Source organism: Musa acuminata, chromosome BXJ1-6, assembly GCF_036884655.1.
Source record: "Musa acuminata AAA Group cultivar baxijiao chromosome BXJ1-6, Cavendish_Baxijiao_AAA, whole genome shotgun sequence".
Taxonomy (NCBI): Eukaryota; Viridiplantae; Streptophyta; class Magnoliopsida; order Zingiberales; family Musaceae; genus Musa; species Musa acuminata.
Window position 1 is genome coordinate 14431319 of NC_088332.1, and position 23054 is coordinate 14454372.

The window sequence follows — 23054 nt, forward strand, 5'->3', positions numbered from 1 at the left end:
CTTCAGGGGTTGAACCCTGGGGGGCTCACCGTGGTATCCACCGGCATCGGCATCGTGTCCGCCATCAGATATTCTCCTGCCGCAGCTGCTTTCACGATTGGTTTGGCCCAAAGACCGCGACTCTTGGTCCTGATACTACCGTCTTGACTCCTACATGCACAACAGATCAAATCACAAAGTATCATTAAGAAAAATTGCAGAAAAAAAGAAGGAAGAAAATGAAGGATGGGATAGAGATCGTAACTGGGAGGAGAAAGATCGAGGGGGATGTGGAGGGAGCGGAGAGATCGAAGAGAGAAGGGGGATCTTCTGGGAAAGAGAGACGGTGGTGGTGGCGTCGGAATATGTGAGATGCCGATCAGACAGATGGGTTTATATATTGGGTGCTCTGAATTCCAAGCGACAGCTTGCCGCTCGAAGGAATTATCCAAATCACTCTCTTTGTTGCTTGCTTCACCGACTTCTACCAAAGGAAAGAATGGAGATGGAGGAGACGCGTCTTCTTTGAAACGATCATGCGCCATTGGATGTGAAGATTGGTGAGGAACAAACGGGAGGAAGAGCGAGCGGGTGGCCATGAAAACGTGAGGCGGACAGAACACCCCTGAAAAATAGCTCTGATGAGTGAGACACATGCAAGTCATCACCTGGGCATAATGCCCTCGAAAGAACCAAGACTGCTGAAACGGAACAGTATGCGATGGCTGGATGAGCGTGTGGGATTACCTGATGTTGTCACTTCACGACCATCGAGGCTTGGTTCTGGTCACCCATGGTAGACGTGATGTACGACCGAGCTCGTGCTTTCCCTGAAAAGAAAACTGCAACATTCTTGCTGACAACACAAGAAAAAAAAGACCAGCTGACTCGGTCGTACATCGTGCGAAATTTTCTCCTCAAATGTACCGAAACTTACACGAGGTATACAAATGTCAAAATGGCCTGTTAAAATGGACATAACATTAAATATTTAGTATTCTACATCAGACTCGTTTTGCGAGTCCAAACCAAAAAGGAGAGAAAAGAGAAGTCAGCTGATACAAAACTTGTTGGCCACAGTAAAACGAGTTCAAAGATAACTGTCCTCGACCCACACCGACGACCATAGAAAGTACTGGCGCAACCTATCAGCAGCAGCACAAGAACTTGTCTTGTAATTGCATCAACATTCCTCCTGAACATGGAAAACTGTAAGTGCAATGACAGACTAATGGACTGTGTGAGTCAAGTGCAGCAGTCAAGTTTTGCCCGTTTTGCTTGAAATTGCTTCATCCAATCTTGACACTCCTCTGCGGTTCCTTCAGGATGAGCAAGTTGCCACTTTAGCAGCTTTTGTTGCTGTCAAGAAGGGATTTGTTCATAAGCATTCCGAGTGTGAGAATTAGTGCTGGGAGTGAAATCATATTATCTTACCCATTCCCTGACCAGCGGACCACCTGTCTTTAGTTGTAGAAAATTCATGATTGCCTTTCCATCAAGCAATGGTTTCACTTCCCACACCTGATCAAGACCTGCCGAGACACTTGGCCCTCAGAATCTGACTCTTGCAATTAATTGAAAGCAGCAGTAGAGCAACAAACAACATGAAAATACACAAGGAAACAGCTTGGAAAGAATAAATAGTTCATGGTAAGCAGATGTAGCAAGAAGTTAAAACTAATATATGCTGAAATAAAATATTTTAAGTCTTGTTAATAACCATATTTATGCAAGAATCAGAATTATAAGTAGGGGTAATTTCTTACCTAATTCAGTTACAAAACTCTGAACTTTAGAAAACATTTTCCTTCTTTCTGATTCTAACTGTCCGCTTGAAGGGTCATCATTGTGGTCAACTCTGCAGTATAATAGAGTTGATGCTAGCAAAGAAACACGCCAAAAATCTTTAATTTGTCGCAGAAGAAGTCCTGTGCATTTGTAAAAGCCAAAATTGGTTAAGAATCCACATCGAGTTCTGAGAGTCTCAATTCTCAGGATGTTAAAATCAGAAGAGAAAGAAAAACAATATTGCAAAATTAAAGCTCAAAAATATGCTACAATGTTGGTTGTTGAAATGAAAGCTTCAGAATCGAAGTTCCTGGTAATTTCTAAAAGATGATTTGCTAGTGCTGCAGTGCCAATATGCTACTATTTGTCAAATTGTTCAGGTAGTTGTCAATCACGCCTCTAGTTATGATGTATATCCTAGTTAAAGACAGAACACAAATCTTCAACATCCTAATCATTGCAGAACTGAAGCATCTATGATGCCAGATCAAACAGAATGTCAAGGAGCTGGCATGCAACATGTATTAATGCACATAGTAAGCCAAGACATTAACTGATCTGAGCTGTAAATGTTCACATTTACTCCATGTGTCATGAAAATAAGCCTATTCCATGGCTAATCCTAAGCTTTCCAATTTTTCCTTTCCTTGACAAGCCAAATACTGTTCAAGTTCAGCTGCTCATATATGAGCTTAAATGAGTCATTTAATGGGGGCAGAAGGATCAGCCAACCCCAACACGTTTGATAATCATGTGCCATATCATCCTAAACAATGGGACGATGGAAGCATCCAGTATGCCAGATAAAAGAGTACAGATAGGAAGCTGAATTGTAACATGCACAGATGCACAATGTACGTAAAAAATAAGCTGACCGGAGCTGTAAATGTTCTAGTTTACTTTATATTTGGGGTGCGATGAATCCACTAACCTAACATGCTTAATTACCATGTCAATATCCTTGTCTCAAGTCTAACCCTCTGAATATGGAACAACCTATTTAGCCTTCATCACTGGTTTTGTATAGTTGGATTCCAACATGATGCTTTGGTATGGAAGCTATAAATAATGCAAGGAGATACCACAAGTATATAAAATGCAGCATTTCTTAACCTGCCAAAACCCTTCTTTTTGAAGTCAGAGGTATGTCAAGGAATTCATCAGCAAGCTCTGCATCAACAAATTCTGAATCTTCGTTTGACTCCAGTAAAGGAATTAAGTAAACGAACCTCTCAGATGCAACATGCAAATTCATCACCTAGAGGTTGAATTTTGTAACATATTGAAGATGGCAAGTAGAAATAGGCTATCTTACAAAAAGATAAATGATTGTGGAACACTAAAATTTGCAACTGAACATGAGATGTAGCTTGTTAATGGGGTAAGAATTCTGACCATCTCAGCATCACTAGCCTTCAACTTAAGGGAATCCCGAAAGATAAAGCTGGTGACAGGTACCTGATAATTAGATCACTCAGATAAATTTAGAAAGAGTATGAAAAATAAGCTGGTGATTGAGTAAGCAATTAGGATTAAGGCGTAAAAAGCAAACATTATTGAAGAATGAACAAGTCCTTGCACTCAAGACAAAGTCTGACTCTTCCCTAATCAATGTACACCTTTTAGATATAGCATAAGCAAGTTAAATCTACTCACCATTTTAGATTTTCTATCCATGTACGCCATACTTCTAAATGGAAGAAACAATGCCGCATATAAGTAGAGCCTTCGGTGTTCATCCTGAAATTTGTATTGCAACTACTTATACCAATTACACAAATAAAAGACCAAATGACTGTTTAACATAAGAATGCTTTTAAAAATTAGAAGTCAAATATTTATCATGAAGTCAAATACATACTAGAAAGGATGACTTAGCATGTAATTTCATCCCAAAAGAGGAAAAAGTAGTCCATATGTTCATATGTGGTTTCTTATTATGAGGCAGAAATTGGACAGTATGCGCATTAACAATAAAAGAAGCAACACAATGCATCAACGGAAACCTTTATATTACATGAAGAAAAAGATCTCACATAGGGCAAGACTTTTGCATGTTGAGCTCAAGGGTCACCCCTGTGATGCATTGATCTTACTCCTTTTGTGCGAGGAATTCCAGGATTAAACATCAATTAGAGGCCAAGAAACTACAGTAAATAATTCAATGTGTGGAACAGTACAAGCATGTAAAGGAGTTAAACTGTCATGCTGTTAAGGTCAAACAACTGCATTAGGCATGGTTGCAACCAGATCTGTCAAAGTAGCAAAAGGTTCTGCATATGAAACAAAAATATAGCATACTCTCAAAATAATTAACTCACACTAAATATTGAGTGGCCAACACACTGCAGAAGATTCCATGCTGCATCCAAATACGAAACACAAATCCTGCTCAGTAGTAGGACCAGAAATGATCAACAAGGGTTTTACATTGTAATGTGACAAAAAATCAATAGAAGAACTAAAAAATGATATAAATGCTGGGACTCAGGAAGCTTGACAGACTTCACAAGAAGAATTTGCTAACTATTTTCCAAAAGGCAAACAAGTTACTACTGGTAATAAGTTGTTAATAAGATGCCAGGATAAAGAAAAATCACATTTGCATTCAAAAGAAAGTGGGGTGTTTTTCTTTTCTTTCCTACTTTTCTTTGATTTTTTCGTTCCTTTTTTCATGGGGTTGGTTGAGTCTGTTGCATGTGTTTGTGTGTGTGTGTGAGAGAAAGAGAGCAAGGAGAGAGATAACGTAGACCAGATTGAACAACCAAGTCATATAATCGTTAATTCCAAACATGTAAATCAAGTCAAGAAAGAGACTTAATGAGATACAACCTCATAGGCTGTTTTAAACTGTGATCAAGTATTGGGGAATAGAGATAGCAACCATGACAGTATTCATAGTGGAAATAGAGTTAATGAAACTCGATGAACAAAGTGGACACCAATTCTCAAATTCCTCCAAGCAAACATGTCTTCAGGAAGCCAGTCCATTAGCACGAGTTTGTGCATAAGTATCATGAAGTTCATGAACATTTAAAAACACTAGAGGTTTTAGGCATCAATTCACAAAGTTATCAAACAGAAAAACATTCTTAACAGGTAAATAGATCTCCCATGTGATAACAACAGAAACAAAATCTGGCAGATTACCACAATTTTAATCAAGATAATAATTGATTAAAAAAAATCAAACCAATGCGAATTCATGTCAACGAAAGATACTGACAAAACGGACCAAAGTTTTAAAGGTGTACAGTTGCAGCAAGGAAGAAAAGAAGGAAAATTTAGCTTGTACAGTTGTAGCAAGGAAGATTTAGCTTGTACAGTTGCAGCAAGGAAGAAAAGAAGGAAAATTTAAACTTCTCTGCTAACAAAACAATAGTGAAAATTCCATCTGCACATTATGTGACTTGAGCAAAAGGTGAAATACAACTATTGCCAATTGATGATGACATGTCCACTCCACATCTAATTTCCTTAATTAATGTTATCTTCATAGTAGTCATTCCATGATATTGAAGACATAAAAGAGTCATTGTATAAATGTATACTACATCATCCATGAAGATAAACTCCAAGGTCTAGCTGAAACAGCAGCATGTCAAAGAAATGGTACCACTGATGGTTTTGTTGAATGCTTAGATGAGTTTCAGAAGAAAATAGAATAACTATATTTGGACAAACACAAACCTATCAATTCCTTCAATTACTGCAGGATTAGGATTTGCAGGTAAGGTGAAGACAACATAAAATAGTTGTAGATCAACAATGTATGAAATTGCTTTCACTGGTTGCTTGTCAGACATCATCAGATCAATCTGAAAAAAAAAAAAAGAAAATGGATAACTAGTAGAAACTAATTTTGATATATAAAAGTCAGAAATTTAGAGAAAGGAATTGTTTAAAAGCCCACACATGAAAACTAGGATCAACCTTAGCTAGCACCAGAACTACCATCAAAAGAAATCAGCTGGATTGGTCAAAAGCACTGAGAAATTGACAATATGCTGGAATCAAAACCAGCTGAAATCTGACCAATCCAACTCTACCCTTCAAACATAAGGACAATGTTTCACTCATGAGGAGCCGTCCCTAAAGAGAAAGGGCAACATTTGATAACAAAAGAAAATTCATACCTCATGACCAATACGCTCTCTGCTAATTTTTCCTGCAATTGCTGCTTTTACTTCGTCATCACAGGCAGCTTTCTTTAATTCTTCATCCAATGCAAATCCAAATCTAGCACCTGGTATTGCAAAAAAGGATGATTTAATATTCTATTATACTCAAGTTACTTCTAAAAGAGGAGTACTGACAAGATGAAGAAGGTTGCATTTTTCAATAAAGTATATTGAATAGTAATATCTGTAATGGTATATTTATGTCACTAAAGATGAATTTGTGCAATTTCTTCACACTTCAAATTCTATCATAATATTGCAATTCCGCATTGATAATGATAATTTAGTTGAAATACCTGACAACAATTCACTGTAAGCATTTAATTGAAATACCCCAACTTGACATGCAAACAATCAAAAGTTATAGAATAAATGTCTGAAGTGTCTAAAGCAATCCAGCTTAAACATACATCTTTGAAGTTTAGTGCAGTTGTAAAGTAATAAGGTATAGCTATTTAACTAACTCCCTCAGAAAAAGTTCTTTCCGCATTATCATATCTCACAAGTCACAACAATCTAAAATAACTTCTTTTAATCTTTCTAAATTACTGAGTTTGTATGTTTGATGGTCATGGTTTTGTGTGCTGCTCAATCAGCAAGACATACATGAATGCTCCTGCATGGCCTTGGCCAACAATACTTGGCAAGTGTATCTGAAACACTCTCTCTCAGAAAGAGAACTATCGGAAGAAGGAAAGCAGATTACTGATATGGCAAACATCACTAAAATTTTACATTTTTACATAGCAAACACAGAGAAAAAATGCTTTACAGATTAAAAATAAAAAAATAAAATTTTATATATTAAAGTTTACATAACAAAATCTATCAATTTACTGTAACAATAAAACCAAGTCACCCACATGTAATACAATTTCCTAAAAGAAAAAGAAGCATAAATTGTTGGAAATTTACTTTACAAACGGTTCCATGTTTGTCATTACCAAAGCGAATTGCTCGAAGAACTCGGAGTGGATCATCAAGAAAGGTAGCCTTAGGAGGTAATGGAGTAACAATATATCCATTCTTTAGATCTTGAACACCTGAACAGAAAGATTATGTTAATGAGGATTACCAGGAGTGTCAGACCAATAATGAAGATATCATGGTAGATTGATGAAAAACAAACTAAAACAGAACCTCTTCCAGTTATATCTTCAACAGTGCTAGTGTTAATATTGTAGAATAAGCTGTCAAAAAAAAAAGTAGTTATAGTAATATAAAAAAGATGTCATAATTAAATAATTGCAGAAATCATGTTGGACTAAACGAACAGTTTTGAACTCAGAATTAGCTTAAGTTTATAATCTTGTGTATGAGAGTGGTTGAGTGCAATGCAAGTTTGAAATTCTTCACTAGTCTTTTCCAGTTCTTCCAATTAGTACACAGCAACACAGCTTTAACAGGAGACCACAATATATAGAGAATTTGATAAGGATAAGGCTGCAAATGTTACTTCAGAAAGAGTATCAAAAGATACAATGATCTGTAATTTGTTACTGGCTCTAAAAAAAAGAAAAAAAGAAAAAAATAGATTCATGATGAAAGGGCATTCAATATTCCATCTTATATGCAATTGAAATTAGTCTATTTCCAATTGACCGAAAATTAGGTTAAATAAATTATATTATAAGTGATCAATTTTCATCTAAATGTTCAACAGCACAAAGGTCACTTATCAGGAACATAAACATTTTCTCAACAAGTTAAAACGACCATAGCTCTAAGTGGCTTAGTGTATCCACAAAGCATCAACTACGTTGATTAGTTTGAGGATTCTCATAGTATGTAGTATGTACAATGCTAATCTGGTCTATAATAATAACAACAAAGGGAAGAAACTCTGGTTTGGACATAAACAAGAAGCACAGGAACAAATGTCACCATTTGAAACATGAGAAAAAAGAGCAGAAAAAAATGACATTATACCTGTTAATTGTTAAATCCCTCCTGTAGGCATCTTCTTCAGCTGTTCCAAACTTCTGAACACAATTAGAATTTAAGACTGTCACAATATATACATCCATGCAGACACAATCTATGACTCTTAAATAAACAATTACCAGTTATGCACTTGACACGAGCATGACTTATTTATTGAGTAATGCAGCTGAATAAATAATTCAAAACACAAACTACTGAAGTATAACTTCTGAGTTACTTGAAGAATTTCTCCAAGTTTTAGTAAATACCACAAATATTAACCAAGCAATACAAGTAATCTTGAATAATAAAGCAAGAGAAAAGGAATTTTGGGTAATAAATTATAGAAACAATTCCGAAACATTTCCAAAGCTAGAAAGACAAAGACTTTGGTCAAGATAGAGATGGAAAGGACCATTTTGTAATCCACATAACTAGAACAAAAGAAAAATAGACAAAGATGATGCATTCGGAGATGAAAATATTGCCTTCTCCCCATTTGCAACCAGTGACCTACCTTTCACCATTCACCACCAGTCAACTAACTGTAGCAATTTCAACCTTGAAGGTGCTATTTCTACAGCTTTCTCTACTTTTGTATTGTTACCTTAATTTGCAATATGCAAACAATCGTACTAGAGATCTCTTACATGAGTGTTGGCTGGTTTTCTTTTTGTAATGGACACTTAATCCAGTCTGACCAACCTGAGCTGAACTCAACCCTATACAGTCTGACTTCAAACCCAAAATATGAAACATATACTATAGTTGGGTTCAATTTTTGGAACAAAAATGAGTTGGGTTGGACATCAGGCAGGATCATTTTGGTCAGATCATGCCTTAATGTATTGGACCCCAGATCATAGCTTGCAAGCTATATATATGGAGGCCTTACATATATCTTATCCTTATGCAATGCTAGTTTTCCCATTTATATAATCTATTTCATATATCTTTTTTGCTTTGTTTTACGAGCAACAATACCTAGCATAGAACAACCTTAGTTGAGGAAGTAATCCCAAATTGATTCAGTTTCAAATATATACAAATCAAACTAATGCCAATATATATTTGAAATATATCGTAATTCAATATAACATGCCTCAAAAGACCAAACCCACCTTAAAAGGACAACAATCTGATAAAGCTAAACAAAGATCAAGTAAAATCTCCTTCATGAGTTCATATATTATGACCAATATAGGTTTTCATTGGCTAATATATTTCAGACATCAAGTGGTAAATAAGTTCAGTATAGAATGGTAAACCAGCTAATGCTGCAGAGGGATCAGGTGATGAAAAATAAAGGTGCCACAAGTGGGGGAGCAATATCAGACAGTATTTCATTGGAATCAGTAAATTGAGAGTCTGAGACTATATTATAAAGACCATAAAATATCAAGAGATGATGTCTTTAATAGATAAAGAGGATTAAAACAGATTCACAAGAACCATCCAGATCATCAGGCGAATGAAACATGTTATATTCCTGAAGAATATAGATCTTCTTCATGGATGTAGGGCACTATTCTAAGCCAAATCATGAAGGTCAGAACATTTACATCCCAATACAGCCCATACCATGAAACTTATAACTAATGCACTGACACAAAGAAGAAAAAAAGATGACTCCTCTGCAGCTGACCCAAATGTACATGAGTAAAATATCATGGTTAGCACTTTCTTTGTCAATGTTATCAGTACAATAACCACTTACATAAATAGCAACAAAGACTCCACATAACATTTAAGGATTCAGTAGTTAGATATAGTATTAAAAGAACTGGAAGTACCATTGTGGGGATTCGGCTGTTCTCAGCATAGGTTTCAGATCGCAAGTTAACAAAATCAATCCAAGTATCATAAATTCTCATCCTTGCAGTTTCCAAATGTTTAGATTGGTCAGGGTTGCTGCATAAACATGTGTCTCATCAGTATATATATCAAAATGAGAAAAGAATGAGCCAATACAAGATCAATCAAATATTCACAAGAAACTATTGTTATTAGCACCTTAACAGTTTAACCTCCATAAGTCACCTTAACCATATTACCTAAAATAGTCAGAAGGACTTATGTTCACTGTGATTTGATAATAACTATAAATTAACAGACACAAATGAATTGATATATTATAATTTACAAGCACTAAATGGGAAACAAGTATATTCTTTAGTCTGGTTCAACTTTGGCACTGATAAATCTCAACTCCAATGGAATACAATGTTTGCCATTGGATCAACTACATGATAGATAAGAGCACTTCCAGGTTCCAACAATTCAAAAGTTGACTTTCTCAAACCAAATAGTAAATAAATCATTGAACACAAGTAACATCTATTTCCAGAAACCAAAGGAAGGAAAACTTACCACTGGATAACACCTATTCCTTGTTGTTCTTCACCTGTAAACTGGAGAAACTCGTTGACCTTCTCACAGAACTCTCGACCCAACATGTTGTCCAATGCAATATCAATATCATAACAATCTTTACCCAATAGCTGTTTAATTTGAACAATAAACATTTTTCATAATGAAACCAAGAATAATTTATTTGAACCAAAGTAACAGCAATATGCTTACACGAGAGTTACTATAAATCTGCCCTTGAAATTTCGTACATTACTTGTATTCTAACTTTGAGAAGAAAAAAATTTCAGAAGCACATATATAGAAAATCAAGTTCAACAAAAAGCATAATGAACATAGAAAACCACAAAGTATTGTTCAAGTACCACAAATGTTTCGTACAATTTTTGTTAACATATGCATACAAATCCATCACCTCATTTACACAAAATTCCTCTATCTGAACTACAGATTGAGGGGTCCAAACTGACAAATTAGCCCCATGAAGCAAGAGTGGTCTTTCTTCAAAGAGAGACACTGCCATGTCTCGAGCAGAATCTTATTACAACAAATTCTTGAGAAGGCAGTGTAAGAAGTTTGATCCCAATTAATAATATCTAAAAAGCACAAATTGCCACCGATTGGTGCAGATACACCATAGAGCTGATGAAACAATTATTAAAAATATATTTTTATAGAAGATTCTTGGACTACTACTCATAACTACAACATGTATTTCATGAAAACTAGTAGCGTGGCCAGTAAGAATTTCATCCCCATCAAAATGAAGGAAACTGAAAACGTAAAAGCCATAAAACCTTGTTGGCATATACCAAAAGAAGCTTCTATTAGAACCCAGAGTAGGCATCTAGGAACCAGTACAGATAGTTCTACTCAAAAAATAACATTTTTTCCCAATTTATTCACTGCTTGAGCAACTCAAGCAAAATTTTTATTTTAGTTTCATTCCCCTCACTCCCCCACAAAAAGAAAACAAAAAGAACACACATATGGTTTTTATTTCACTATTGTTGTCATTTTATACATTTTCAATAATTTCAATCATTTTGAGGGCCGGCCATGCTACAATGGTAAGATTGCTCCTTTGCGACCTGAGAGACCAGGGTTCAAGTTACGGAAACAACCTCTTTAAATATTTAAAGGTAAGACTATGTATATTGACCCTCCCAGGTCCTCATGCACTGGGTATGCTCTTTTTAGTAATTTCAGTCATTTTGCATTAAGTTTCTAACTTTTGAGTTTTGACCAACATGGATAGGGATTTGTATTTTGTAGCTTTTTTTTAAAATGGTACAGTTCAATTATCTTTTAAAGCCTTCTGTACATTTAACTTTACCTCTCAAAACTACAAAAGTTCCATTCAATACTTCCATTGTCATCATATGGTAAAACCGTAAAGAAACTTTGCCCATTGATGAGTCTAACTATGGAGAATGACTATAAGTTGCAAAAGATATGAAACGACTCACCATATGATTATAGGGACTACTGACCTCATATCAACTCCAAACAAGCAATATTCAGTTATTGACTATCACAATTCCAATGACCTAAGTGTTGGCAGGAAATGCTTACTGTCAAAAGCACAAGCAACCACACAATATAATCAGATATTGAATACAGCAAATTGTTCTGCCAGGAACAAATTAGTGACTACCTTAAGTTAATATGAGCTTTAGAATGAAATCATAGTATCCCAGTTTAGTTTCCCATTTTATGGGATTCAGGCCTGCAGGACCAATATAACTGTATAACTTGGGATTGGGAACAGGTTAGATCGGACAAATGATGTCAAACCAAGTCATGAGTCTGAATCATGTATCTGCCCCACTTTTCTGTGTTTAATTAAAAATATTTTGTAGTATTCATTCTTCATTTGAGTTTCCATCATACATTTCGGTTGCGTTCACACAGCAAGTCTAAACCGGCATACCCGTGAAAGGGGATGTTAAATCATACGTTGGGTCTTTCCTTGCAGTGAATTTGTGATCACTCAATCAAATATTTAGGACCCAGTAATATTTTAAATAAGAATCTTAAACACCAAGGGCATCTCATCATACTGAAATTTTAATATTTTAAACAATGTCCAGATCACTTCTATCCTTTCCATGTAAAACCCTTTTATTAGTATATCACCAATCTCTAAGAAATTGTGGTCACTATAATGGTTAAGCTTATCAGTTCTATAAACCCTACTGTGATTTGAGAAACTGTATCCAAAGCAACAACATGGTCCTTTATCCAATAGTAAAGACAAAGATCTCAAGTTTCATGAAGCACGAGAGTTACCTCGATTATCGGTCACAAAACTTAGATACAAGATACTGAGCATTCAGCATCACATACTACGTTATCTTTAATAAACATTTCTCAGAAGATAAGGCATAGCCCATCGTCAGTATATTCATTCAGTTCTTGTCAGCATTAAAGAGTTCGTCCGAGGACGACAATGAGAAATTGACCTTTGTTCAAATAGCATGTAGTCAATCGCAATTCAGAGTACAGGTACCACACAATCAAAGTCTTAGCAACTGTGATTCAGTTGTTACAGATTCTGATTCGATTTAATTCTCGAGTAACCTCGACTAATCTGGATACAGACAAGATAATCGAAACAAGAAGAGGAACGGAACACGAGCAAACCTTATCGCGGACCCAACCACCGGCGACTCGGAGCTGCGTCTCCAACTTGAAGTGACGGATAACATCGAGCAATCGCTGGAAGATCTTCTCCTCCTTTTTCGTCAGATCAATCCTCTCCTTCACCATGAACGGCGCCTCCATTACTCTCCTGCCTGTAGCGCTGCCGCCACCGCTACAGAGTCCACGGAGACGAAACCCTAGTCGCCTACTCGGGGGAGGGCGAAGGATTTGCGAGAGGGGAAGACGTAGAGGCGGGAATCGAAGGGGGTGGAACGCTATAAAGCGAGCAGGGTTGAGATGGAGAGCCATTAGAATTGGGTCTTTATAGGCCGTCCTTTCCCCATATACCCCGTTTGCTCTCCATCGCTTGGCTTGGTGGGTTTGATTTGGTTGTGGGGGTTTGCTCATCCGAAAATATTATCTCCACCCGCCCGCGTACCCGGCGATTGAGCCTGTGGCCCACATACAGATACGGTTCTATAATAAATAAAAGAAAATTAGAGAGAAAGAAAGAACTCATTTGCACCGTTTCCCCTCATGGCTCCGAAAAAGAAGCAACAGAGGGCGAGCAACAAGGCGGCGTCCAAAGCGAAGCTTCAATCGGCCGACGCCAAGCCCGCTCCCAAGCTTCAGATCTCCGCAGAGAATGAGCGCCGTCTCCGCCGCCTCCTTTTGAACACCGAGAGGCCGGCAGCTGCGGAGGGGCCGTCCCTGGCCGCCGCAGATGCTGCTTCAAGGACGCAGAAGGCGAAGAGGCTTCGCGGTGTCTATGATAAGCTATCTCTAGAGGGATTCTCCGCGGATCAAATCGAACAGGCTCTCTCCGCCCTCGGAGTTCGTTTCCATTTCTCCTGTCCTTTAAATTTTCTTCTCCCGTCCCTTCGATGATAAGTTTTTGATTCTTGATTAGGTTTTCGTATCTGAAATATATGGTATCGAAACATGCGATGGCTTCTGACTTTTTTGAACTCTTAATCCTTAAATTAGGAGACACGAAGGAAGTTGCTCGACTTTTAATCAAAGTGAAAGAGTAAAAATCGGTCTAGAAAATGTATGTCCATGAAACATGAAATGGAACTGAATTCTCCGTCATCAGACTTTGGTGCTATTGATCCTCTTTCAATCTGGGTTTCTTCTGCTGTTTCCGTGATGAAGAGTTTTTTATTCTTGATTAGGATTTCGCTTCTCAGATCGAGAGTAAAAAAGCATGGATGGATTCTGGTCTTTCTTGAACTACTAAACCATTAAACTACCATCTTCATAGTTTAGTAGAGGAAAATCTGTCGAGGAAAGAAAAGGTCAAGAAACTGATGACTTTTTTGAACGATTAGTACATTGTTGTAATCAACATTGTTCGTAAGAGGAAAAATCGATCTAGAAAATCTATGGACATGAAGCATGAGATGTAATCTGAGTTCACCCCAAATTTTGATTTTGTTATATTTTAATTTATTTTTCTTCTATTTTTGTGTTGAGAAGTTTCTGATTCTTGCTTAGGGTTTCGTTTCTGAAATCTAGGGTAAAGAAACATTCAATGCTTTCTGAACTTTCTTGAACTCTTGATCTTTAAATCAATGTCAACATTTTTGATAAAAGTCCAAGCTAGGAGATATACTGGTTAATAAACTTTTTAATCCATTATTCAATCATGGCAATCAACATTGTTTGTAGAGATTTTCAAATCCATTATTCCATTATCATAATCAAGATTGTTTGTGAGTGGAAATGTCTAACTAGGAAATCTAAGGCCATGAAAATTTAGACTACTGGAAGTTTTTGAACTTTTCATTTTTAAATGCAACAAGTGTTATTTATTAGAGGAAAAATTACATCTGGATTTTCTTTAGTTTTAATCCTTGAATTGGTGCCGAACTATCAACAAACTTGATAAGAAGAAAATTTTAACTTCGATGGAGACTGAGATACCATATGTTGATGAATTTTAGGAGGGAGCAACATTTGAGGGTGCTTTGGATTGGTTATGTTTTAATCTTCCTGGAAATCAGCTTCCAATGAAATTCTCCAGTGGTGCCTCTACATCTAATCTTGAAGGTAGATTCTTGCATGCTACAATGCCATTTTACCTTTTACTCTTCAATTTTTGACTGCCATCAAATCTGCCAGAGAGTATTGTGATGTCAATTTTCTTACTTTATTGATAATTAGGATATGTCCTCAACTTTTGGTACGACATAGCTTTCATCACTCTGATATACGCGTTCCTTATGTTTAAAATTTTCAGTAGGTTTTTCATGTGTGGTAATATTTTTGTGAAGGGACAGAAAGGTCGGTGAAGATAATATCTGCAGCTCGGGAAGATTGGGTTCCACAGCAACGTCAGCCAGAAAGTATACCTAAATCTTTACTTGAAATTAAGGTGAAGCGGGATGAGTTATCTCTTGATATAGGAAAATCTTCGCATAAGGAATGGATACAACAGTACTTGGAGCGAGAAGAAGAGGTACATGGATTTATTAGTTCTTGTTTTATTGCTGGATCTAGATGTGTTTTTGAACTATTTTAATATTTGTCATGAATTTCACTTTAGTTTTATTTATATGACATTTCAAATCTGAGTTAAGATATTATTACATGAAGAATCTTTCCTAATTAATTTTAGAGGATACAACTGAATGTATTTGCTTAGTAAGTAAAGCTCAAAGATGATGCATATGATGATACTTTGCTTTTGTACTTTTTTGGTTTAGGACAAGTCCTTCCTTCAGCAAAATGATTTTGTAGCTTAGGACCATGTAAAAGCAAAAAAGGGACAGTAAGTATATCACTGACTCATATGCAAAAATTCATGGAAGAGTTCATAGGATATAATGAGTTTGATGGTTGTCAATATTAAATTGTTAAATTCCTGAAAATGGATACTGTAGTAGTAAATTTTGAACTGATCAGCATGGTCCTTGACCATTCTGGTTTCTTATGGTATGCCTAAAGGTTTCACTAGGATCATGCTTGAGGCTGGATCTTGGAGACCATGGACTGACAAGATTGGCTAGATTTGATTCCTGGACCCAATTTATTTGAAGAATATAATTATAATATTAAAATAAATTATAACTAATAAATGAGTATGTGGTATTAGCTTGTTTTCTCATCTTGATTAACAAGTTGCCTCTCTCTGGACCACAATGCTGACCTTCTTTAATTTTTTCAGTCATTCTGTTTTGCACCATAGATTGAAGTTCCCCTTAGGCACACTTGACCACATAAGTCAGGTTGATTGTTTGAAGGGCAGCCTTCAGTCTTCTGTCTGTGACCTTTTAATGCATACTTCACTTGGCTTAGGTGTATAACTCTATTGACAGATTTCTGATATGCTTTTTGTCTTTCCTTGCCACCATGTTCACCATTGAAGCTTTTCATTTATGTATCTAGATGCATAATCAAAGAGGCATAACTAGTGTCTACTTGTTCAAAAAATTTTATACATTAAACTATTGTAGTTGAACGTCAGTTCATTATATTTATGAATCTCTCCTAGTTTCAGGCCTAGTCAATGCATAGCAATGTTTGTGTATCAGTGTATCAACATAGGTAAAGGGAGAATTATATGCTGCTACCTAATTGATAGACAGCTGATGTATTGATTTAAATGAGCAAGATTCAGAATAACTCAAAACATTTATTGGCTTCTGATTCCAGGAGGATGAGCTAAACTCTCAAGCAGCCTCTCTTGAGTATCATCAGGCTGGGTTGGGAGATGTAGAAGCAAAGCAGAAAGGAGACGAGAAAAGTGAGGACCATTCTGGCATTATTGTGAACAATTTTAAGCAAGAGTTATCTGTGCTAGGTTCTATACACCTGGATAAATTTTCTTATCATCCTTGTTAATGCTGCTGTTCTTGTGCAGGCTTCCATGATGAGATTTTGTTGTCTGGCTTACAAGAAGAATCTACTACTAAAATGACCGAGGAGATTGCATGTAATTCTGCATTTACCATATCTTTAGAGTTGAAAGCTTCAGATGATCAACAGAATCCGGGGCAGAGCAAGGTAGTTAATTTAGAGGCAGATGAAGCTGATCACTTTAAAGCAGTTGATTCTTCTGTTAGTCTTTTGGAAGGCCATGTGAATGAAACTGATAAAAAAACCGAGGAAGTAGAAGAATTGGAACTTGATAATCTCTTTTCTGAAGATTGTTCTTCTAGCATTACGTTACCTGCAGAAATATCGACACAAAAAAATAAAAAGAGTTTGTCACAATTTGCATTCAGGTATAATCTTGGAAGCATTGATGACATATGGATGAAGGTAAGTTAATCTTGTCATATTGTCTCGTTAATTTTGCATTTACTCATTATTTTTTCACCTTTAAATGGTAACATGCCATATACTTGTTTTTAAATAATTATCTTGATTGATGGTTGCTGGAACTTGGATGTGTTTGCATAATGATGTTTACATAACCATAGCTTTTGTATTTGAACTGTCGATAGTATTCTGATTCTTTGGACAATGTGCTCACATGTTATGCAACACTCTCTTGTTCACAGGGAGACACTGGGAAAATCCCAAAGGCTGTTTTACAGAAGCTGTGCCAGAAACTAGGTTGGGAACCGCCCAAATACAGTAAATTGTCTGGAAAAGAAGATAAGTTCCTGTATGCTGTGAGTATCTTACGTTCGGCAAGTGGCCGAGGTAAGAGCCGGAATGCTGGAGGCTTGATTTCTATTCAGTTACCCAATGGTGGCGAATCTTTCAAATCTGTTGAGGTGCCAAATTTGAAAATCGACAGTTCAGCTAGGTTCCATACATCAGTTTATACTTTTGAGTAGAAAATTTATCTTAATTGTGGACTTTTTGTATTGCTAGAGAAATTATATCCTCTTATTCTCATCCTTGCTTAGAGCCGTCACTGGTATTATGCTTTTGTTTATGTTTCTATTGTTCATTGGTAGTATAAAATGACATACTAGAAGTGTCCTATGCATAATGTAAAGAGGGAAGACATGCTTTCTTAATTTATATACAACGTCTACAATTTTACATCATTTATATTATGACTGTTATAAGTCCTACCTATGGCTGATGACAAAGTAATTGATTACTAATATAGATTTGAACACCACTCTAATTTTATGATCACTAAAATTACTAATATAGATTTGTTATTGTTCTTGGCATCAATTTTATGATCACTAAAATTACTCGAAATAAAATTTTTTTATGACTTTTTCTACTCGCAATTCTTACTTGTAGGATGCGCAAAATAAAGTAGCATCGTATGCCCTTTGTCAACTTTTTCCTGAACTTCCGCTTTGCCAAATGCTCATGGAACCATACTCTTCGTTTGTTTCGATGTGGCACAATGGTATGGAATATGTCTTGAGATATTCTTTTTTTTTTTCATATTTATAGAACATTCTTTCAATGTTTTTCATGCTTACCTTTTGAGTTTGAATCTGTAGATGAACTTCCAGCCAACCTAGTTGAGAATGAGGATGCCCGTCGAGCAGGCTTTGTGGATTCATTGTTGAATGCAGATTCTTCGCTACCAATGTCTTCTGTTGATGTCAAAAGAATTTCTGTTGGTGAAAAGTTAGTAAAAGCGGAAAATCTAGAAGTAACTATTGACTGTCCTATTGAAACTGCAAAAGTAATACCATCAGGTATGTACTCTTGGTGAAAGGGTTGGTTTTGTATTTTGCATCATGGTCAAAAGCAAAATGACATTTTGAACAATTATGTAAACTTATGCACATAATTGAGTTTAGTTTTAAGAAAAGCAAATGAATTTAGTTTCTGTTGAACACTACTGTTAGTTTTGTGTTTATTTTCAGAAGCCTTTTCATGAGTCTTTTTCTGGATTTTGATTTTATCCCATTTTGTTTATAGCCTTTTACCAAAGGAGTTTTGACAAGTTCAAAATCTTTTCTCTTTTCATAACTCGTTGATATAGTTAGCGTATATCTATGTTGTAGATGCAACTAAAGCTAGAAGTCAAATGGTATTGTTTGAGCCATCCTAAGTCCTGGTTCTAGTTTATCCTTTTTTTTGTTCTTTATGTAAAACGGATTCCTGATTTCAATCTTATAAGGGAAGGGTAAGCATGGCCTGAGTATATTTTGGTTTGGAATTTAGGCAAACCTATCAAAGCCTAGATTTTTATAGCCATCGCAATGAGTTTTGGCTTGCAAGAAGCCTCTCACCTTAGAGTGCAGATGTTGTGAGTCTCCTACTTATGCAAATGAATTTCAGTTGTGAAATTCCTTTCAAGTTTCAACTAATGCAAATCTAAATCCTAGTAATCGATAGTAGCTTAGGTTACTATGCCTCTGGTATGTGACTTGATAAGATACATACTGGTGATCAGAAGTTTCTTGATTATTAAAGTTAGGTAGGTGGTGCATTTTTACTATCATTGAGATTGTGAATTCATAATATGATTACGATATTGCATCAGCTGAAAACTTGTGTAAAAATATAATGTTGAACTTGAGACCAAGGTAGGCAATACCAAATGATACCGTCCGGTACGGGCGGTACGTACCGGTCCGACGGCATACCGGTACGCGGACCGTCCGCTACAGGGCGGAACGAAAAATAATAATAAAATTATATATATATATATATATATATATATATATATATAAACGAGGCGACGTCGCCTTTTAAATAATATATATATATATATATATATAATCTTATATATATATATATTAATTTATATATATATATATAAACGAGGCTACGTCGTTGCTTGGGAGAAGAGAGAACGGTATATATAATATATATATATAATATATATATAACGAGCGGTATACCGAACGATATACCGCTCGATATATAGTTTCGTACCGTACCGAGCAAACGTCGAAAATCCGGTACGGTACGAAATTGCAGACCTTGCTTGAGACAATGTATGATGCCTGTAACTGTTAGTCATAATGTGTGATATTTAAACAAAACCACTTACGTACAGGTTTCATAAATTTTTTATCTTAATCTTTGTCCTTATTCTTTGTTAACTTTGTGTAGCAATGACAACAAGTTATAATGACCCAATTTTATTTTACTGAAAGTATGAATATTTATTAGCACATTTGCTATGTTTTTTTAACTTGTATATTGCCTCCTTGTCTATACGGAGGTTGCTTGAAAACTTTAATTTCAGTTTCTGGTGACTCCATTTTCTTCTTTGACTTTCTTTTCCTTTCCAGGAGCTAGTTATCCTGAACAACGGGAAAGCATCTTTTTGAAAAAAGAACTTGAGAATAAAATGAAGCAACCCGAGTACATGGTAATCACCTTATCATGCAATTTTCTTATAGCTACACTATGAGCCATCTCTCACTTCTAAATATTACTTTTTTCCATCATGTTTGATAATGATGACATCCAAAATTTACAATTTTTTTTTGCACACTGTGTGCCTAAATACCGTGCATGAAACATGTACTTTGCATTGAGAACATCATGGTACATTTTTCATACAATATTATTACCTGGGTCTATGATTTACATGTAGATTCAAATTTGTTATTATATTGACCTGATATTTGCTCTTATGCATACATAACACTTAATTTGCATTTCATGTTTTTAACACAGAAAATTCTGGAAGCTAGAGATTCTTTACCTATATCTAAGCTGAAGAGTAATATTCTACAATTGCTAGTTGAGAATGATGTGATTGTTGTTTGTGGGGAAACAGGTTGTGGAAAAACAACACAGGTACTTCATAAATTTTTGTAAATATATATGCTATTCCTTGTCATTGTTCCTATATGTATTACATATATTTCATCTTGATAGTTGGTATGATTTACCTGCCTAACAAAATAATTTTACTCCGGTACCCATATGGGATGCTTCTGTTCCAATACATGTTACAAAATAATTTTCTTACCTTAGTACTTGTGGAAATGTTTGGATTTTGAAGGTCTATTTTGGTAGAAAATTCTGAAAGTGCCTGTTGACAAATTCCCCACTTTTTGATGTTGTTGCATGGTTGATATGTCTGTCCATAGAATTAAAGTTTCATGGTTAAAGTGGAGAGGGATATCAATAATTTTGTGTGATTGTCATGTGCCTCTTAATTTAAAGAAAAATATTGCATCACTGTTGCAAGTCCATATATGCTTTATGATTATGCATGTGGAGCAGTTAGGTTAGTGTTGTGGAGATGAGTATATTGAGTTGTGGACATTTGCAGGTACAAAAAAAGATAGAATGTGAAATATTTACATTTGTGAACTATTAAGTGTAGGTTGTAGCTTTGACTGGTGGTAGAATGAGAAATAGATCACTTGAGATGGAGTGGACATCCAAAGATGAGTAGATGTAACAGTTAATTGAGGTGAATCAATTATGATTTTTTGGCATGGGGAGAGGTTGAGGGAGACCTAGGAAAACCTCATTAAATACCACACCTCTTAGTTTAATTAGTGATATTGTCCTTAACAAAGCTAAATGACGAGAAAGTTCCATGTAACCAACTGCAAATAGTTGGATCATTGTAACTTATTGATGTCGTTGATGTTGGTTTGTTGTGGATAATTGGTTCATGCTAGGTTAAAGTCTTGCCAGCACTTATAGTTTTTGATGAATAGTCAGATTGAAAGGTTGTGTGCTTCGTCGTGTCAGCATGACTTGTGTGTTGATGATGGAAAGGAAACAAGAAGAAAATAAAAAGAGCTTATTTATTTATTTGTTTTGAAGGTAAATGTGCCTCTTAATGGTAAAAGATGAATTTCTCAACCCATTTTCCCTCCAACATTGGATTGCGATGCAATGCCTTGAATTTATAGGGGTTTTTGTAATCAATGTTTGATTCTTTCAAAGCCCTAATTGAGGTAATGAGTAGGTGATTTATATTAGATTGGACAAATTGAATTGGTAGTGTCTTGCAAACTACCCCTTTTGATAAAAAAGAAATGTGAAACTGTGATTTCTGGTATGTTTATCGAACTTTCCTTCCCTTTTTTCTGTTAGTGTATTCTTCTGAAAATTGTAACTTTTATTCAAAAAAGTAATTTTTTGGTTTAAACCAAGGTCCGCAATACCGTACCGTACCGTACCAGAGTTTCGACCTGGGCTCGGTACCGGTACGGTACGGTATACCGAGCGGTATATTCAAGTGTGCCGAGTACTGTAGCACTGCTACAGTGTCGGACCGGTACATACTGCCCATACCGGGCGGTACAGTCCGGTACTGCAGACCATGGTTTAAACTGTTTCACTTTGCAAAAACTCATGGTTCATGCTACAACCCCACATTGTTTCTTGTGATTATATTTCATATAAGTGTGATAATCTGCCAAAGAAAGTGTGTTAATCATGCTACAACTCATGGTTCATGCTACAACCATAAAAGTGTGATAATCTGCCAAAGAAAGTTCTTTATGTAAATTGCTTTGTATGAGTAGATCAGTCATTTATCCTTGGGATCTGACGTACTGGACACTTCCAACATGAATTGATTCATTTTGGGTCGAAAGTGATTCTTCAATTTTTTTTTATAGGTGCATATGTTACTTATTTCCTTATTTAATAACTTTAGTTTATGATTTGAGCTATTGTGGATAAGAATGTATCTATTGATCTTTATAGTTATGAATTATATTTTATGTGTTATGCTTTGCTGTTATTTCTCAAACACTAGCATGGTTTATGACAGCGGATTTGAAAATAGGTATTATGTAGGCTATGTATATAGCTGGTTCTATGTAGTGGCACGACCCATGCTCCTCTGACTTGGTATGGTATATACAACATGCATGGCAGAAATCTATTTGTAACTTTGCTTAAGAGGTCCTAAACCTGTTTTTTGTTTATCACATGTTTATGACTTTTTTTTTATATATTTTCCCAGAGGTAGTACCATGTGATAGGGTTCATGATGAAATGAAACTTTTTATCCATAAAGTAAAATTGCTGCTTGTGTCACATATATCACATTGTATCTTGAGTGTCACGTTGGATGGGGCATGCTACTAATAACAAGTTTTGAAGTTATGGTGGTGTAGGGGGTTCAATTGGGTGGTAAAATGGTTCAGGCTGGTGCATTATGCCACCAATTTATGCATAAAATGATGAGGAAAATATTTATTTGAAGAGAAAATTTCGTACCTGAGATTGTTAGTATTTATTTGTGTTTGCCATTTAACTTTGCCTCTTCGGCCTCCCATGAAGTGGACACTCCTAGGGTTC

The 23054-nt window shown here is 35.8% G+C and overlaps 2 protein-coding genes across 14 annotated transcripts in view; one reads left to right on the forward strand and one right to left on the reverse strand.

Moving 5' to 3' along the window:
• Positions 1-930: 930 nt before the first annotated feature.
• LOC103988089 (tRNA nucleotidyltransferase cca2) lies at positions 931-13266 on the reverse strand. Its single transcript, XM_009406605.3, has 15 exons — positions 12888-13266; positions 10242-10372; positions 9665-9782; positions 7878-7930; positions 7089-7138; positions 6893-6991; positions 5904-6013; positions 5458-5585; positions 4089-4155; positions 3424-3507; positions 3163-3225; positions 2881-3025; positions 1746-1907; positions 1414-1511; positions 931-1338 (listed from the first exon to the last, which is right to left on the reverse strand). Exons 1-15 carry the CDS (start codon positions 13194-13196, stop codon positions 1225-1227), a joined length of 1731 nt encoding a protein of 576 aa, XP_009404880.2. The 5' UTR covers positions 13197-13266; the 3' UTR covers positions 931-1224.
• Positions 13267-13386: 120 nt separating this feature from the next.
• Positions 13387-23054, forward strand: part of LOC103988090 (DExH-box ATP-dependent RNA helicase DExH7, chloroplastic) — a 39104-nt gene continuing 29436 nt past the window's right edge. For 6 of the 13 annotated variants that reach the window (XR_010514302.1, XR_010514301.1, XR_010514298.1 and 3 more), the window contains exons 1-10: positions 13387-13721; positions 14834-14939; positions 15164-15348; positions 16545-16635; positions 16753-17153; positions 17396-17614; positions 18102-18213; positions 18311-18511; positions 20063-20142; positions 20454-20576. Coding sequence is in view for 5 of the 13 variants with exons in the window: in XM_065187640.1 (XP_065043712.1) it covers positions 13425-13721; positions 14834-14939; positions 15164-15348; positions 16545-16635; positions 16753-17153; positions 17396-17614; positions 18102-18213; positions 18311-18511; positions 20063-20142; positions 20454-20576 (1815 nt within the window). In the remaining 8 variants the exon portion in view is untranslated. Of the gene's footprint in view, positions 13722-14833; positions 14940-15163; positions 15349-16544; positions 16636-16752; positions 17154-17395; positions 17615-18101; positions 18214-18310; positions 18512-20062; positions 20143-20453; positions 20577-23054 lie in introns of those variants that run through there. The other 7 variants (XR_010514297.1, XR_010514295.1, XR_010514296.1 and 4 more) reach the window with 3 other exon arrangements.